This window comes from Xyrauchen texanus, chromosome 9, assembly GCF_025860055.1.
Source record: "Xyrauchen texanus isolate HMW12.3.18 chromosome 9, RBS_HiC_50CHRs, whole genome shotgun sequence".
Lineage (NCBI taxonomy): Eukaryota > Metazoa > Chordata > Actinopteri > Cypriniformes > Catostomidae > Xyrauchen > Xyrauchen texanus.
In genome coordinates, this window is record NC_068284.1 from 45,621,080 (window position 1) to 45,639,695 (window position 18,616).

Here is an 18,616-nt window from a genome sequence, read left to right on the forward strand (position 1 = left end):
CAACCACAGATGTCGCTTGAGAGCACAAAGTTACGTAGTGCAGCTTTAAACATGGGAGGAAACCCCCAAAAAAGAAACAGAGCTAAAAACTGTTTCATGCTGGAAAATATGTCAAATCACCCGGCAGAGAAGTGAAAAGAGTCACCAAAACCTGGGACACATTTAGAGATGTAATTACAGAGAAACCAGTAGCACAGCTGAATGAAGGGGGAACATGTGCTAATTTGGCTCTCTGCCTTTCGTGTTTTGCCAACCGTTGCGAGGAAGGGGTCAAGTTCCAGATGTATGCATGTGTGTACGGGTGTGTGCCATTAAAACTGAAAGTTCAGGAGAAGACAGAAAAAGGGAGTTACAAAAGAAATGCAATAAAGCGACTACAAACCCAATACCTGAATACACACGTGGGCCAGATACTTCCAAAAGAAACAAGCCCAGACAATTCCTCATCCCTGGCTAGTTCCTTTTAGTTCAGATGTTTGTGTGTGTGCAATTTTCATGCATTCCTTAAAAGTAGTATTGAGCAAGCAGCATAAAAGCTGAATTCAGTCAACTCATGACACTAGAAACAGCTTGAAATTCTTGCTGTATGCAGGGATGGATTATGGCACATCATAAACTTTTTCCATCGCTCCACAGTCCAATCTTTATGCTCCCTAGCAAATTGAAATTAGCCTCACTATCAAGTGTCTTTCTTGTGGCCACACAGCTGTTTAGTCCCAATTCTGTAAGTTCTCATCACATTGTGCGTGTGGAAATGCTCTTACTTTCACTATTAAACATAGCCGTGAGTTATACTGTCGATTTCTTACGATATGACACCAAACGTTTAAGTGATCTCCGATTTTTTCCGACCACATCCGTGAAGCTGACGGTTCACCACTATCCTTCCAGGTTATAATAATGCGTTGGACAGTTCTTAACCCAATTCCAGTGATTACAGCAATCTCCTTAGTTGTTTACTTGGCTTGATGCAGGCCAATAATTTGCCCCTTCTGAAACACAGTAACATCTTTTCCACAATCCCGGGATATATCTTCCAACATGGTTGTTTAAGAATGAGAAGCACACACTGCATCTGTTAGGGGTTAAAATAATTGTTGCCGGCTGAAACATATTAATCACTGGAATAATGATCCAATCATAGGCTCTTAAGTGTCTGCTTATTAAAATCCAAACATTTTTTTTGTTGTTGGCCAGGTAGTGTACTTGAAAATACTACAAATGATGCATACAAAAAACAAGCATGTAACAAAATGTGTAATACATTTTTAAACGTGCATATATTTCTTGCCATATCTTTTCTAACTCATCTTAATTATAGGGTGCGTTCCATTCAGAAGTGATCATGCCTACACCGTATTTCCTTCAAAGACTTGACCCTACTTTGTGAGAGCTTCGAATGGCTGAAAGGTGTGGAGCTCAACAATGGTAATTTGGTTATTTTATTGGATATTCAATATGGAATGACCCTACAGCTTCAAATCAAATCACTTTATTGTCACATGACCATATACACAAGTGCAACAGTGGGTGAAAAGTGTTGAAACAAGACTTTGGTAGCTTGGCTACCATTATTATTCTCCCATTAAAAAGCCCTGTGAAGGCCAAAATCACCATGACTACATTATATTGACAGAACATTTAAATGATCTAAGAGTCTATTTTGGAATGTTCGTGATTTCAAACTTCAGCAGTCAAAACAGTCACACGAATCTGCTTTTAGATGCTCTCTTCTTTCTTTCTTTCTTTCTCTTACCGTAAGACCTGTAAAAAGTTCTACCTTCAATAGGGCTGCAACTAACGATTATTTTGATAATCAATTAATCTAACGATTATTAGCACGATTATTCGACTGTTCTGCGATTATTGCAACGATTAATCATCAGCTCTTAACCGATTATTCAGCTTGTGTCTCGACTTAAAAGGTTGTATTAAACGTGCTTACTAACAATAAAGAGGACAAAATCATCTTTTAAAAATACCTCTAAATGACATTCACTGAATTAAAGGGGGAAAATACTTTAATTCAGTAAAGAAATTCAATGCAAATAAAATATTTTTTGTCTTGTTTTCCATTTAAAAATGTTTAACAATCCTTAAATCAAGATACATTTACTTGAGAAGCAACATATAAGATATTTAGACTTGCTTTTTTGTTATAATTCTGCGAGTGCATTAAAGACAAAATATACGTATATTCAAGATCTATTCTCTAAAAGCAAGTCTAAATATCTGATATGCTGCTTCTTGGGTCAATGCATCTTTTTTTAAGGATTTTTTGATATTTTAAAATACTTTTTTTTAAAATAAATTCAACATTCTCAGATAACAATTTTTTCTTCTGCATTATAGCTGCGTGTGGAGCAGAGGGGGGCGGGGCCGGGTCGGAATATCGCGCGCCTCATCAGGCCGATTGGGGACCGAGCGCGCGATATTCCTACCCGGCCCCGCCCCCTCCGCTCCACACTGCTAAAGTAAATGTGCTTTGGTTTAAAGGAGTTTTAGATATTTATATTGGAAAACAAACAAAAACAAATCAAAAACATATTTTGTTGCAGTGTGTAATGGGGCAACAAAAATCAAACTCTCTCTTATTAATAAAGCTGCGTATTGCCAATTTTCTTCACGAGCCATAACAAGTCATTATGTTATAATCTAGCTGCATTAAGCGTGTGCGCTTGAGGGACAAGCGGCCCGCGACAGAGTGTGCATCAGCCCGGTGCAGTTTCAATCTCTCCTCGTTACATTTACCTTTATGCATATTATCCAAAGCGACTTACAGTGCACTTATTTCAGGGACAATCCCCCCGGAGCAACCTGGAGTTAAGTGTCTTGCTCAAGGACAAAAGGTGGTGGCTGTGGGGATCGAACCAGCAACCTTCTGATTACCAGATATGTGCTTTAGCCCACTACACCACCACCACTCCATCCTCAAGAGATTGGGACATTCGCGCAACTCATTGAAGAGGCACTGACCGCAGAGAAAAATGCAATTTTCTGAGTTTGTAGTTATTTACATGATCTGCTTCTGTATTATTTGAACTTTAATAAAGCTATAGCGCATTAAAACTGCATTTAAGATGTAATGTTGGGGTGTTTCATTTAAAGACGCTCGACGTGCAAGTTTCCAGTTCCAGCTCCAGCCCTACATTTTTGTAATGTAGGGCAAACATGCAGTTATAGCAATGAATAGTATAATAAACGTTTTTGTTCAACAGCACTTTTCATACAAAGGATAAAGCTGAACCCTATAAACCTAGCTTATGACAAAATAATCAAAAAATTATATTATTTAAAACCTATTTAAACTGATTTTTCTATAAAATAATGACATTTTAAGTACGCACATGTTGCTTCAATTCAATAAATACTAATTTTGAACTTTATGTTTAATTTTACTTGATCAAAATCATCAAAGATTACACAGCAAAAAGACGAGTGGATCACAATATGAAGGTAGCCATTTTGGAAATTATATTACAAGGTCTTCTACATCCAGAAGACAATGGAAACTTTCACCAGGAGGCAGGTGAAATCTAGTGCACTGCAATCTAGTGAAATCTAGTTTTTTCAGCAAGGTTTTGATCATGTTGATGATTTAGAGGCTTTAGAAGTCATGTATCGTAGGGTTAAAGAGTGGCTCAAAAATTTTTATTTGAAACAGGAAGCCAAAACGGTCCTTTAAGTGGGCTGGGGGCCCTCGTAGTCACAGGGTCCTATTGAGGGGGCCTTCAACAAGCGGTGGGGCTTTCAAAGTTTTCAAAGCACAAAGTAAAAGCATACAGGGGAAAGTGTTTGTGCTGCTGGAGTGAGAAAGTGCTCTTGACAGGACGTGTGCTGCCTTGCCCACAAAGCACTCATCTGTGACTAAAACAACTGCGGCCGCCACACCCACATACACACAGCTGACAGTACACAGAATACGCACACTGACAATTTTTCTAAAAACAATTATTATTTTTGTAACAAAACAGGAGGGACTTGAACCACATACACATTAACCCTCCTATCGCATTCGGGTCATGTTTGACCCGGGAGGGGTAGATTATAATTTTTAAATGTCACATTGTTTTTAGTATGCGAACCAAACTTCGGGACTTTGTCAAGACTATCAAAATACACATAATATTTTTTTTATAAAATTATTTAAGAGAAATAACCATTATTTATTTTAATTACTAAGAACCTAAAGACTTATAAGAATAATTTTAGATGAAAAAAATCAGGTTATGAATGATTTATAATCTTGAATTCCACTGGGTCAAAACTGTGCATTGTTTACTACCATATTATTGATCATAAGTCAATCATTGACACACAGTTCACAGCAATCCATTACACAAGTGGAGATTTATTATGAGGGCTTGTTTAAGGATCCGACAATTTACACCTATGTTGCGTCATAAAAGTAAAATGTTTAGTTCACTGTGTCAAGTTAAATATAGTTTAATACTCAATCTTTAAACACATCTTGAGATCCCTTAGATCGCATTTGCGCTCCTTCCAGTGTTTTGAATGCAAGAACGTAACGCATGTTTGTGTTGTTGCTGCTGAAGTGTTTTGTTCACTGTATAAACTGCGCATTGCCACACAGCTGAAGTTTCACTTACTGCCCCCTGGAGTAAACAGGTGGTACTACAAGTTTGCATTTCTCAGGAATCTTTCTTATTACAATCCGGGGGGCATTGCGATTAATTGTAATTTTTTTTAATGCGTAATTTTTTTTTTTTTTATTAATCGCACTGTTTTAACGAGCTAAATCGAGAGCCCTACTTAAAAAAAAAAAAAATAAAGTACATTTTTTTTTTATTAACACAAAATTTGAAATCGAAATGCGTAAATTTAAAATATAGGCGAAAATATTGTTTTGAGTGTAGTGAACAGAACATCAGGGACTTAAGCCCATAAGCAACCTCCAAGATACCCTAGCAACAAGAATTAGACACCCTAGCAACCACAAAGAACACCTCAGCAACCACCAAGACCACAATGGCAACCACCTAGCCTTTCTATCCGTCAGTGTGGCAGGTTTTTTTAATTGTTTATTCATGAAACATTATTAACATCCTGTGTTTATTCCTCAGACAAACTGCTCATGCTTAAAAACCTTCTTGAGTCACTGATGCCTCTCTCTCTCTCTCTCTCTCTCATCCTCACACTAGACTAGAGTAAACTCAGTGATGTCTTTGAAAAGGGAAGAGAGAGATAAAGCTAACATCAAATTTACATCATTTTAAGACAGAAGGAACAAAATGGGGCCTGGGTAGCTCTGCGAGTAAAGACACTGACTACCGCCCCTGGAGTTGCGAGTTCAAATCCAGGGTGTGCTGAGAGACTCCAGCCAGGTCACCAAAGCAACCAAATTGGCCCGGTTGATAAGGAGGGTAGTCACGTTGGGTAACCTCCTCGGGTCGATATAATGTGGTACACGCTCTCGGTGGGGCGTGTGGTGAGTTGTGTGTGGATGCCACAGAGTATAGCGTGAAGCCTCCACACACGTTATGTCTCTGCGGTAACGCGCTCAACAAGCCACGTGATAAGATATCATGGTACTTAAATATTAAAAAGACTTGAAAAAAAATGCACGTCTATGTTCTAGAACATTAATTACACACAGTCAAACTTCAAACATCAATTTTGAAGCTACTGTGTTTTTAAAAATTCACAATGCTAATTACGGACTACAACTACCATGAGCATGTAAGCTATAATGCTTCACAAAATGGAGGACTGTTGTAGTCCTTATTTAGCGACATGTTAGCAAAGTGCATTTTTAAACAACACAACGGCTCTAAACTCCACAATTTAGGTATGACTGTGTGTGATTTAAGTTTTAGAATATAATGTGAAAGTCTCTTTAAGTTTTTTTTATCATAAGTCTTATTTTACTCAAAATTCGAAAATCCCTAGTGTTAAAACGCAGAGTAAATTCCTGAGGGAAGCCATGGTGAATTAGCCTTCCGGGTTTGCCAATGCCTTCAAACTGACATGACGGCTGAACAGCTCTATTTAGCACCTTTTTGTTTGTGGAGACATATTTGGATCTACGTTTGAAATGAGCAATTCTGAGCTTAAGAACACAGAGTTTGTTTATAGCAGTCATTACGTTTCAGGGTATAAAGTGATCCATTAGTAACGCCCAGTTGTCCTTAAACACTGGGCATGCTGAATGTTTCTGTGGAAAGCATGCACAGATGGAAGAATAGTGTGAAAGTATAACTCAGTTTGCATTAAAAACTAAATCTTTAGTGTAAAATTGTATTATTTCAATAGTTTGTGCATTGTCTTCTTACCTGAAGAAGACATTTGCTGACATCACTGGCACACAGGGCTTTGTTACAGCCGTTGATGATGGTCAGTCCAGACAGAAGGAATAACAGAGAGATCAGGACAGGACAGATGGAGAGAGCCGGCCGCATCTTGACCAAAACTCTACGCACCTGTGTTATCACCAGAGACATAAAACATAATCAATAATGCCTGACCATCTTTACGTACAGCACTGAAATTCCTTAAAGGAATATTCTGGGCTCAATACAAGTTAAGCTTAATCGACAGCATTTGTCGCATAATGTTGATTACCAATTTTTTTAAACTTTTTAACGTTAGTTTTTTTGCCTTATTGTAATGATGATTGTTATTATATTTTTAAATAAATGAGACCCGAGTTGAAGTATTTTGTTGTGGTACTAATCAACATTATGCGACAAATGCTGTCGATTGAGCTGAACACAGAATATTCCTTTAAGAAACTGGATGTGATTGTTATGCGAGTACAACAACTTGATTATTATTGTTATTGTTGTAACACTTTATAAAAAGTAATTAAAAGCCATCAACAGAGATTATATACACTTAGCATATCACTATTATCATGTAAGTAAGTCTATTAAAATAATATGTATTATGTATATACACTCACCTAAAGGATTATTAGGAACACCATACTAATACTGTGTTTGACCCCCTTTCGCCTTCAGAACTGCCTTAATTCTACGTGGCATTGATTCAACAAGGTGCTGAAAGCATTCTTTAGAAATGTTGGCCCATACTGATAGGATAGCATCTTGCAGTTGATGGAGATTTGTGAGATGCACATCCAGGGCACGAAGCTCCCGTTCCACCACATCCCAAAGATGCTCTATTGGGTTGAGATCTGGTGACTGTGGGGGCCATTTTAGTACAGTGAACTCATTGTCATGTTCAAGAAACCAATTTGAAATGATTCAAGCTTTGTGACATGGTGCATTATCCTGCTGGAAGTAGCCATCAGAGGATGGATACATGGTGGCCATAAAGGGATGGACATGGTCAGAAACAATGCTCAGGTAGGCCGTGGCATTTAAACGATGCCCAATTGGCACTAAGGGGCCTAAAGTGTGCCAAGAAAACATCCCCCACACCATTACACCACCACCACCACCAGCCTGCACAGTGGTAACAAGGCATGATGGATCCATGTTCTCATTCTGTTTACGCCAAATTCTGACTCTACCATCTGAATGTCTCAACAGAAATCGAGACTCATCAGACCAGGCAACATTTTTCCAGTCTTCAACTGTCCAATTTTGGTGAGCTCTTGCAAATTGTAGCCTCTTTTTCCTATTTGTAGTGGAGATGAGTGGTACCCGGTGGGGTCTTCTGCTGTTGTAGCCCATCCGCCTCAAGGTTGTGCGTGTTGTGGCTTCACAAATGCTTTGCTGCATACCTCGGTTGTAACGAGTGGTTATTTCAGGCAAAGTTGCTCTTCTATCAGCTTGAATCAGTCGGCCCATTCTCCTCTGACCTCTAGCATCAACAAGGCATTTTTGCCCACAGGACTGCCGCATACTGGATGTTTTTCCCTTTTCACACCATTCTTTGTAAACCCTAGAAATGGTTGTGCGTGAAAATCCCAGTAACTGAGCAGATTGTGAAATACTCAGACCGGCCCGTCTGGCACCAACAACCATGCCACGCTCAAAATTGCTTAAATGACCTTTCTTTCCCATTCTGACATTCAGTTTGGAGTTCAGGAGATTGTCTTGACCAGGACCACACCCCTAAATGCATTGAAGCAACTGCCATGTGATTGGTTGATTAGATAATTGCATTAATGAGAAATTGAACAGGTGTTCCTAATAATCCTTTAGGTGAGTGTATAGCACTATATAAATATTTATAAAAAATATTTTAAAATATGAATATATATATTAATAAATGAATTGTTAGGGGGACTTGGGGTATTGGCGCTGACTACCACCCCTAGAGTCGCTAGTTCAATCCAGGGTCTCCTAAGCAACCAAATTGGCCCGGTTGCTAGGGAGGGTTGAGTCACATGGGGTAACCTCTTTGTGGACACAATTAGAGGTTCTCGCTCTCAATGGGGCGTGTGGTGAGTTGTGCGTGCATTGCGGAGAGTAGCATGAGCCTCCACATGCTACGAGTCTCCATGGTGTCATGCACAAAGAGCCACATGATAAGATGCGCGGATTGACGGTCTCAGAATTGGAGGCAACTGAGACTTGTCCTCCGCCAATTGGATTGAGGTGAGTAAACACGCCACCACGAATCCAAATTGGGGGGAAAAGGGCATTAATTAATAATTTAAAAGTAATTGTTATATATTATATTATGCAATGTTTGTAGTCTTAAGGAAAGATATTATAAAGTATGCAGGTATGACAACCATAAAATTGCCAGACCTTTAAAGCAGTGGGGGTTCTGGGGGGGAGGCCCGAAGACAGAAGCCTGCCCCCCAGCCCTTGTGCCCCTCATTCACAGACCTGCTTGCTTATTACGTTTCCAACCTTGAAAAGTTGGTTTTTACCATGCTTACAAAATATACTGTGGTACAGCGATACTGTGTTGGCATCAGATTGATATGAATGATTACTACCATGGTAATACATTTTTTTTTTTTAGCTATTTTATGTTTAAAAATGGAGAAAATGATATTACTAAATGTCACACTAAATACAGTATTATGTAAACTGGTAACACTTTACAATAAGGCTACCATTAGTTAACAACATTAGTTAACATGAACTAACAATGAACAATACTTTTACAGAATTGTTTAATCTTCAAAATGTCAAAATATAGTAATAAATAAAAATAAAAAAAAATGTATTGTTTATGTTAACATTAGTTCATGCGCTATGAACTAACAATGAACTATTGTATTTTATTAACTAGCATTAAACTAGCATTATTGCTGTGAAAAATACATTGTTAATTTTTTGTTCATAATGTTAACGATGGAACCTTATTGTAAAATGTTACCTGTAAATTAATTACAGATTCATGCAGAACAATAGTGTGAAACTTGTTGGTTGCACTGTTGAACACTATTTCACCCATTAAATACACAATGAAAAGCTTGAACGTGCCACACGGAAATATAATAACAGACGCCTAAAAACGCTCACAGACACCCCAAAAGCGCATTATGTTTCTTGACCACACAAATGACGCCAAAAAAACGATGCATTATCACGTCACAGCTCTTGGATACGTCACAGCTTTAAATGCGTTAGGTAAATAAAGCACGCATACTTACTGTATTTCTTTGAAGCTATCTCGTTACTTCCCTTCAGTTTTCGACTTTCTCTCATATGGATCTCTTGTCTTTGCTCCTTCTACTCACAATAGAAACGGGACCGAGTTTTGATTAATAGAAACAGAATAAGTAGAATGGCGATTAGCATTAATATCTATAACAAAAATGGGCGGATCTTAGCGTCCTGGGCAGTCGCTGATTGGTCAGGTAAAATAAGTCTAAACGATAATTGCCATATATTTAAGTTAATATAAAGCAATTCCATAATTCACGTATAAATTATTGTTCAGAACTAGAACGCAGCGGAAGTCCAACGTAAATGACGTTGTCATGTGATATCTGTTACTTTTGTCAGCGCTGATGAGCATGGACCAATCACATACGTTTGTGATTACTGAAAAAGCTTCTTTTGAAAATTAATTTACTTAGGATTGCTTGACCGAATTAAATCACGATTTTTATTTTTATTTTCAGCACCAGTACATGAAAATTGTAGATTTTAATGGTTATATTTTTTAGTGTATAAATGTTTTAAGAAGACAAAAATGTGGTTTAAGGGAGCTTAATGGCACCAGTCTCTAACAGGACTTAATGACTACAGACCTGTCAGTCTGACTTCTGTGGTTGGCCCACCTGAAGGACATCACTGCACCCTTTCTGGATCCCCTTCAATTTGCTTATTGAGCCAACAGGTCTGTGGATGATGCAGTCAACATGGGATTGCATCATATCCTGCAACATCTGGACAGACCAGGGATATATGGAAGGATCCTTTTTGTGGACTTCAGCTCGGTTTTCAACAACATCATCCCAGCTATTCTCCAGATTAAATTAAACCAACTCCCTGTTCCCATGTCTATCTGTCAGTGGAACACCAGCTTTCTGATGGACAAGAAGCAGTTAGTGAGACTGGAAATTCACTTCCAGCACCTGTCCGATCAGCACTGGTGCCCCCCAGGGATGTGTGCTCTCCCCTGCACCACCAAGTACCCCTCTGTCAAGCTCCTGAAGTTTGCAGATGACACTAATGCCATCGGCCTGATCCAGGATGATGATGAGTCTGCATACAGAAGGGAGGTTGAATGAATGGCTCACTGGTGCAGTCAAAACAACCTGGAGCTGAAAATGCTCAAAACAGTGGAGATGATGGTGGACTTTAGGAGGAACACCCCAACATTGACCCCGCCCACCATTCTGAACAGCACTGTGGCAGTAATGGAGTCATTCAGGGTCCTGGGCTCTACCATCTCACAGGACCTGAAGCGGGAGACCCACTTTGACTCCATTGTGAAAAAGGCCCATCAGAGGTTGTACTTCCTTCGCCAGTTGAGGAAGTTCAACCTGACACAGGCGCTGTTGATGCAGTTCTACTCAGCAGTCATTGAGTCTGTCCTCTGCACTTCAGTAACTGTCTGGTTTGGTGCAGCTACAAAATCAGACATCAGAAGACTATAAAGGACAGTTCAGACTGCTAAGCGGATTATTGGTTGCCCCCTGCCCCCCTCCCTTCAAGACCTGTACACTTCCAGACTGAGGAAAAGGGACGGAACAATCTCTCTGGACCCCACTCACCAAGCCCATTACCTTTCTGAACAGTTGCCTTCTGGACGGCTCTAATGAGCACCAGAACCGTCAGGCACAGGAACAGTTTTTTTCCGTCAGGCTATCCATCTCATGAACAGTTAAAACTGCCCCATTGAGCAATAATTATGTGCAATACACAGTTAAGTCGATTTATATTATCCAACATATCCACTTCTGCCATTACAATCCCTTGCACTATCTGTATATAACAGATTTGTATTGGTACATACATATATATATATATATATATATTTGTCTTATTGTGTTATATATATATATATATATATATATATATATATATATATATATATATATATATATATATATATACTCATATTTTCTATTAGCTTTTTATTTTTATTATCTCTGTCTTGTTGTTGTATTGTTTGTGCACTGGAAGCTTCTGTCACCAAGAAAAATTCCTTGTATGAGCCTCAAGGCGCCCCCTAGAGGAAGACTTGTTTATGTCTCTTAATAAACACTTTCTTGCAACTCTATGGATTTATTTCAACAGAGTGAGTGGAACATATAGCCCTCTTAAAGGCACACTAACCATCCCAGCACGATAAATCAGTTAAGCTCAACAAAAGAACATACAACATGCATTAATCAGAAAACATTTAGGTGTTCTTCCTGGAGTAAAGTTTAAGCATCTTACAGAAAAGTATTGGGACTATGGTACACTGATGATGTCATATAGTGATACTACCATGGTATGTATGCTTTCATATAGGGGGTGTGTCGTCTATGGTTGACCTGGGTGGTTCAAACCCCCAAGTCTTGATTTATGAACCATCACTACTGAGGTCATATTCTATTCAGTCAGCTATAGAATACACATCATATATTGATACACATCAATAGTACATCAGTCAGATATACTGTACATACACGGCTAATCCATACAAGGAAAACATGATTGTTTGATATGATGAATTAATACAGATTTTATGCTGCCGGGTTGTGACTGAGAAGTAGATTAAAATAATACTTGACTGTTAATTAACTGTATACTGGTTATGATTTCTATGCTGATAAATCCACCACACAGGAAAAAAATTAGTTGCTTATTTTCATTTATTTTGGTGAGGCTAGTGGCTTATTTTGGGCTTAATTTGGGCTTGTTTTTCCAGACCAGGTTGCTTGTTTCTCTTGCGAGATCTGGCAACACTGCTGGTATTTCACCCACCCCTTAGCGCAGAGTACTGTCATTTTAAAAAGATAGTTATTAATCGTTCTTTTATTTTGTTCTAACTGGTTACCATTAAGAATGGGAAAATACAGTTTTTGCTCAGAATGAACCAAAATGTAAAACATTTTGTTTTTAGTCCCTGATTATAACTGAGCGATGATGTTCCGCCTCTAGTGAATCTTCAGCGCCACGGTGAAATAAATAATATTTTACCCAAGTTGTGTGCTTAAAGTCTGAACTGAACATGATGAGCTACTGAATACCAAAATACAAAGATGATAAATAGACAACATGGTGTTGACATAGCAGGCACTATCCTAAAACAAGCATACAGTGTGTCCACTGGTTCGATTCACGAACGAATAACTCGTGATACAATTCTTTTAATGAAGCGTCTTAGGGTGTGTTCACACTTGGCAGGTTTGGTTGGATTAAAACGAACTCTGGTGCGATTGCTCAGTTAGTGATGTTCATTTCAACAAGTGTGAATGCTGCCATCCGAACCTTGATGCGCACCAAACAAGCGGACCGAGACCGCCTGAAAAGTGGGTCTCGGTCCGTTTCCAAACAAACTCTGGTGCGGTGCGATTGATATATGAATGCAACATGAACCAAAGACGTCTAAACGGACCAAAAACAGGAAGTAATTGGCCTAATACTGACCTCAAGCATACCTGGTTCTTCTCATCATAGGAGCTATGTTGCACTATTACAGTTCGGGACTGGCGTCAGAACCGACCGTCAGCCGTCCTTGCAGCATATTTTCGTTTGTGTGCAATGGAGGAATTTCTGGCACTGTTTTGACTCCATTACACATTTTATTAGTAATTAATTTGTTCTCAGCTGGTAAAAATACCACCATATATACATATATACATCCAACGAGTGCATTTCGCCAGCAATGTTTTGGATGATCGGCAAGTAGGCTACCGTCAAAAAATATACGTCTTATAAGCTGTCCAATCAGGTTGTGATTTTCCCTGATGCCTTGATGTTTTGTATCGTTAAAAATACCAGTGTGAAAATGCCAGCTAAACGAACCAGGACTAAATGTACCAAAGAGTATCAATTTCTTTTTTGCTCCAGACCAAGAGAACCAGACTACAAGTGTGAACACACCCTAAATAAACTCTTGAGTTATCGGTTTAACAAACATAATGGTCTAACTCGCTGAAACCCTGCACCTTGTTACATTTATGTAAGTGTAATACTAAGATCAAATTTCTCTACTTTGTTGTAAGCGATTTTACCCATTCTGGAACTTCCATTAGACTGAGGCGTTAACATTAGACACGCCCCCTCTTTCCAAAACATCGCTCTCAAAAGATAGCGTTGAGACCAACACCAAAGAGTAGCGTGTTTTCTCGTGGTTGTCGAACACAACAGTAGTTAAATAGCGCCCTCAGCTAACAACTATTATGAGTCTGAAATATGACATTAAACATGAATGAACCGCTGCTACTACTACACTAGGAGAATGATAGGCAGCACATCAAAGTGTTCTGATTGGCTGATTAAAGAGTGTGAGTGTTATAAGTATAGCCGCATGACGTTACTTAATCGGCTGATATGTGTGTGTGATACAATCGTTTACTAAACTTTTCTGGGTAAAGTTATATCAGATCTTACTGAGATAACAACCTCCACGTTTTAACATAGGACAGAGTGTAACGGTCAACTAGCGTGTTACGACAGTAAGTCACCGTTTGCAGATACCATACAAATGAATGAAGAGAGCCGTAAACTGACGCCTATCTGTCGCAAAATCGTCCTTGACTTCTTATAAAACAGCAATTTTATTGTAGTAAACTCCACACATAGTTTTTTTTCGTAAAACAAAAACTCCACACATATTTTTTTTGTAAAACATATTAAAGATGAGTGGACAGGCGATTAAATTCATTAAGTGAGCACACTGAAGCATCTCCATAGACGTCCATTCCGATGGGTCATGTCTAGAAGGGATCCCTCTCTCGTTAATCTCGCGAGATTCTTACACGGCGGTAATTTGAAGTCGCACAGCAACGAGGGGCGCTCCGAAATTATCATTTTAAATTGTCTGTTTTGAGGATTTTTGTCTTTTTCATTGTCTTTTTCAACTTATGTTTTGGTGTATTTTCATATTTCAACCTCAGTTCCAATAATACATCTATAATACAATGTGTATACAATATAGTTACACCCAGGACCTTCAGGGCAAAAATGTCTCCATTGAAACCCATTAAAATAGCAATATTTGATTCCTGAGCCATTAAAGCATAAAATCATGAATTCAATGATATTATGCTTTCATTCCGGAGCCCTGATTTAAAAATTAAAATGTTGTTTTATATTTTCCACCAGATGGCGCCATTTTCTCATGTTTAGCCTATGGAGCAAATACATGCTTTTCTCCTATTTTCTGTTTGATGTATTATAGAGCACTGCAGGCCAATTGAATAAATTATGTTGGTTTGAATATCAGTGTGTGTGTGTGTGTGTGTGTGTGTGTGTGTGTGTGTGTGTAGGTGTGAAAAACAACAGTGACATTATGTAAACAAACTGGCATTTAAAGGGTTAAAATCCTGCAAATGAATGAATATTTGGTAGTTATGATCAGAACTGATTGAAAGTGGTAAATAATGTTAATATCTAATATTATTATGGCAGTTTTTTTCTCTAAGGTCATCTGAGTAACTTTTTTTATTGACACACCACGGTTAAAGCAGAAGCTATTTGCAATAAGTATAAACAAGAGCGTAGCCAGGAAATTACTTTTGGTGGGCCTCAATAAAAATGGATGGACCAAATTTATTCTCCAAATTTTCTTTAGCAACAGAAAGGTGGTGCATTCCAACAGTTCTTTCACAAAAGAGTATTTATGCATTTGTAACAATTTTATAAATATATTTGAAGGAAAAAAAAACTATGAATATTCTGAGATCCTGGGTCTCACCCTTGGCTACACCACTAAGTGTAAAGAGCACCACTAAGAGCACTACACCACTAAGTGTAAAGAGCAGCATCTTTGCACTAATTTATTTAGAGCCTACACCAACTTATCACTGCGAGGAAATCAACCTTTATATTAATGTTATTTATTTATTATAAGCAGTATTAAATAAAAAGGATTAGAACCCATGTCATCCGCATAGAAAAAGCTAATTTTATCCGTCTTTACATTGCAGACACTCAAGGAGTTTCCATCAAACTGTTGTTTCCATTACACTATTTCAGTGCAAATAGCCGCCTAATGTGGCAGGTATTTACGCCTAGTAAAAATAGTCACTATTTTATGATAATAATAGTTATATTATTGATTTTATTAAAGTTTCTAATGCTTTCCTTCATTAATACGCCGAGATGCGAGCCAAAAAAGCACAGGCGAAAGCATCACAACAGAATGCGCATGCGCGAGAAGTAGACGAGAGAGGGATCCCTTCTAGCCACGACCATTCAGATGGGCTCCGGTTATATCCAATTTTAAAACCAGACAATATTAAGCAGAGACGGGCCACTTCTATTAAAATGAATGGGAAAAACTCGAACGCTCAACCGAGGAGCTCTGAGCGCCCAACGGTCAACGGATGTAATAAGGAAGTCCCGCCTTACAGTTAAAAGAGCTGATTACCTTATAGATACAGACGTCACTTGTCAATCAACTCTAGAACACGCATGCGCATTAGCTATATCAGCCGGGAAGATTACGTTTTTATCGTAATCTGAGGTTACGAATTACAATTTATGATACCTGTATTGTCAGATTTTATATATAATTTGAAATATGTTCTGTTATTGTAATTTTGACCAAGCGTTTTTGAGATTTTGGTCTTTCTCCAATCAAGTACATAGGAGCTGCACTGGCATGACTGGAAATAGCCTCCCGAGAGCGTTCCAAAAAAGGCCGACAGTGGACTGACTTGCTAGAACGACTTTGTTTAGAACTTCTTTTCCCATTACGACATAATGCAGTAAACCCTTAAATTATTTAAACAATTGTACAGCTCAAGTAATACACAGAGAATGAATGAAAGTGCTTTTATAAAATTATAAGCTTCACATTTCTGACTTTAAATGCCCCCAAAATTTGCCCCTTCACTTCCATTGTAAGTGTCTCACTGTAACCTAAATTAATTTTTTTTTTAAAGAAAAGGACACAAGTTAAAATAAAACTTTTGAAGTAATCAAAACTACGCCACAAATGCTGTCGATTGAGCTTAACTCGTATTGATCCTGGGAATATTCATTTCATGTTAATATGTTGGTACTTCATCAGTTGAATTTGTTGCTTTCTGTAAAAAACACACTTTATCACTTGGTTACTTTCGTTAATATATGCAACTAATACATTTAAATGTCTAATAGCATTTAAAAAAATATTAAGTGTTTTTTTTAAATGATAGTGATTCTTGAATTATTATTTAATTTTTTAGGAAAATTCACATCACAAGTATGTGCCGACACAAAATAAAAAAGGCAACCCACAGCAAGATAGTTTTTGATTTCACAACAAATAAAATTTATTCAATTATATATTACAAATATGTACATCCTCATGTAACAAGTAAATATTAAAATAGACATATTTTTAGAACCATCGTTCAAAAGGCATTATGTTGTAAAAAATAGGTTTTGTTGTGATCTCACATTAAAACTGTAAAAGTTTTTTATTTTCTACCGAAAAGCCACGACAATTTTTTTAATTAATTTTTTTAAATGTGCGCAAGACACAAGGGACAACACACAAAAAGTGGATGTTACTAATAGACACAACGATGGCAGAAAAGAACCAGGACCACTTCAGTAAACCTCACCACGGTACAACTTTTCAAAGAGGGACGAACCTGCGAAAGCATGCACATTATAGAAATCACAAGTCAAAATACACCGGCTGTGATGAATGTCTAAGGGGAAAAGAGCAATTAAAAATAAAAAAAGGATAAAACTAAACAAAAAAGGTAATTCAAAAACACATGCTTAAAGAGTTAAGCAAACATCAACAAACGACACCAACAAAGAACTTCAATGTAAAAACAACTTTGGTCCATTAAACATTAGACAAAAGAAAGTTTACAATCAAAATATTACTTTTTCTGTCCTCTCAGTTGTCTTTCATTTTTTACAAGTTAAAAACAATAATTACATGGCTATTTACAAACGCACAGTCAGTATGTATAAAATAAGTTAAAAAATGAGGAGCACAATCTATACATAATCTATGAACACTCACCGTAGAAACATGTTGGATTGAGATCTCTTTCTTAAAGGCAAAAGTTTACCCCAAATGTCATGAGCTTTCTTCCATGGAGCACGAAAGGAAATGTTAGGCAAAATGACCCCACTTTTTTATCCTCCGTACAATGAAAAAGAATGGTGCTACACACTTCTTTTTGTGTTTAACAGAAGAAAGTGCGTCATATAGGTTTGGTACAACTTGAGGGTGGGTAAATGATTACATAATTCTCATTTTTGGGTGAACTATCCCTTTGATGGTGGAGGAAACACCCCCCCCCCCCTCCCCCATTTATTTCGCCGAACACTTTCCAATGGTGGTCTTCACCAGTGGAGCTCAGGGTTAAGTGCGTTTCAGTTAGGCGTGTAGTCTTTGAGAGCCAATCTGATGCCCACCTAGTGAAGTGCGTTTGGACCAGGTACGCATGGACCAGCACTAGAACACGGACTGAACTGGCGATGGCTGTGAAGTGCAGCGCTGTCGTAGACTGAGCGATTTGATGTTTGTATTATTTTTCGTTCATTTTTGTTACTTCTCTGGTCGTTCACATACGGTACACAAGCACAACAACACACACAAAACCTCAAACATACATGCACGCAAACACGCACACACCAAACGACCCCCCCCACCCCACCCCAATCAAGTGCTTTGTGTTTTTTATTCTACGCTCATGTCGTGACATCACTGTCACGATCCGACACCTACGAATTGTTTCCGTCATTTCTATATCTCAGAATGGGACGCCGTCACGAGGTCATATCGGCGTCAGGTCAAAGTCGTCATTGACTTCCACGAGTGGGATGTAGAATTCGGGAATCTCGAAAATGCTGGTAGACTTGTAAGTGGCGGGATCCAGTTCCTGCAGCTTTAGCTGCCACTCCAGACGCTGAACTGCGTTTAACGCGGCCGCTTCGTGCTGCTGGCGCATCAAGAGACATGTCTGCGGAAAGACAGATTTACATCAGTCAAACAGGTATGCATGGAGCAATTCAGTATTAATTGTTTTGTTCTACTTCATATCAAGCGCAAAGCCAGTGGGTATGGCCATGAAGTTCTAGTATTTTCGTGCAAGTATGCACAAAAA

General features: G+C 38.3%; 2 protein-coding genes across 5 annotated transcripts in view; both read right to left on the bottom strand.

Moving 5' to 3' along the window:
* The window catches only part of twsg1a (twisted gastrulation BMP signaling modulator 1a), a 36,302-nt gene extending 26,565 nt beyond the window's left edge, over positions 1-9,737 (bottom strand). Inside the window, exons 1-2 of the mRNA XM_052134441.1 lie at positions 9,542-9,737; positions 6,294-6,440 (exon numbers count right to left, since the gene is read on the bottom strand). Of these exons, the coding sequence (XP_051990401.1) occupies positions 6,294-6,419 (126 nt within the window). The 5' untranslated portion in view covers positions 6,420-6,440; positions 9,542-9,737. The remainder of the gene's footprint in view (positions 1-6,293; positions 6,441-9,541) is intronic.
* Positions 9,738-16,791: 7,054 nt separating this feature from the next.
* ankrd12 (ankyrin repeat domain 12) overlaps positions 16,792-18,616 on the bottom strand; it is a 79,056-nt gene continuing 77,231 nt past the window's right edge. For all 4 annotated transcript variants that reach the window (XM_052134432.1, XM_052134431.1, XM_052134430.1 and 1 more), the window contains one exon: positions 16,792-18,472. In XM_052134432.1, the coding sequence (XP_051990392.1) occupies positions 18,287-18,472 (186 nt within the window). In that variant the 3' untranslated portion in view covers positions 16,792-18,286. The remainder of the gene's footprint in view (positions 18,473-18,616) is intronic.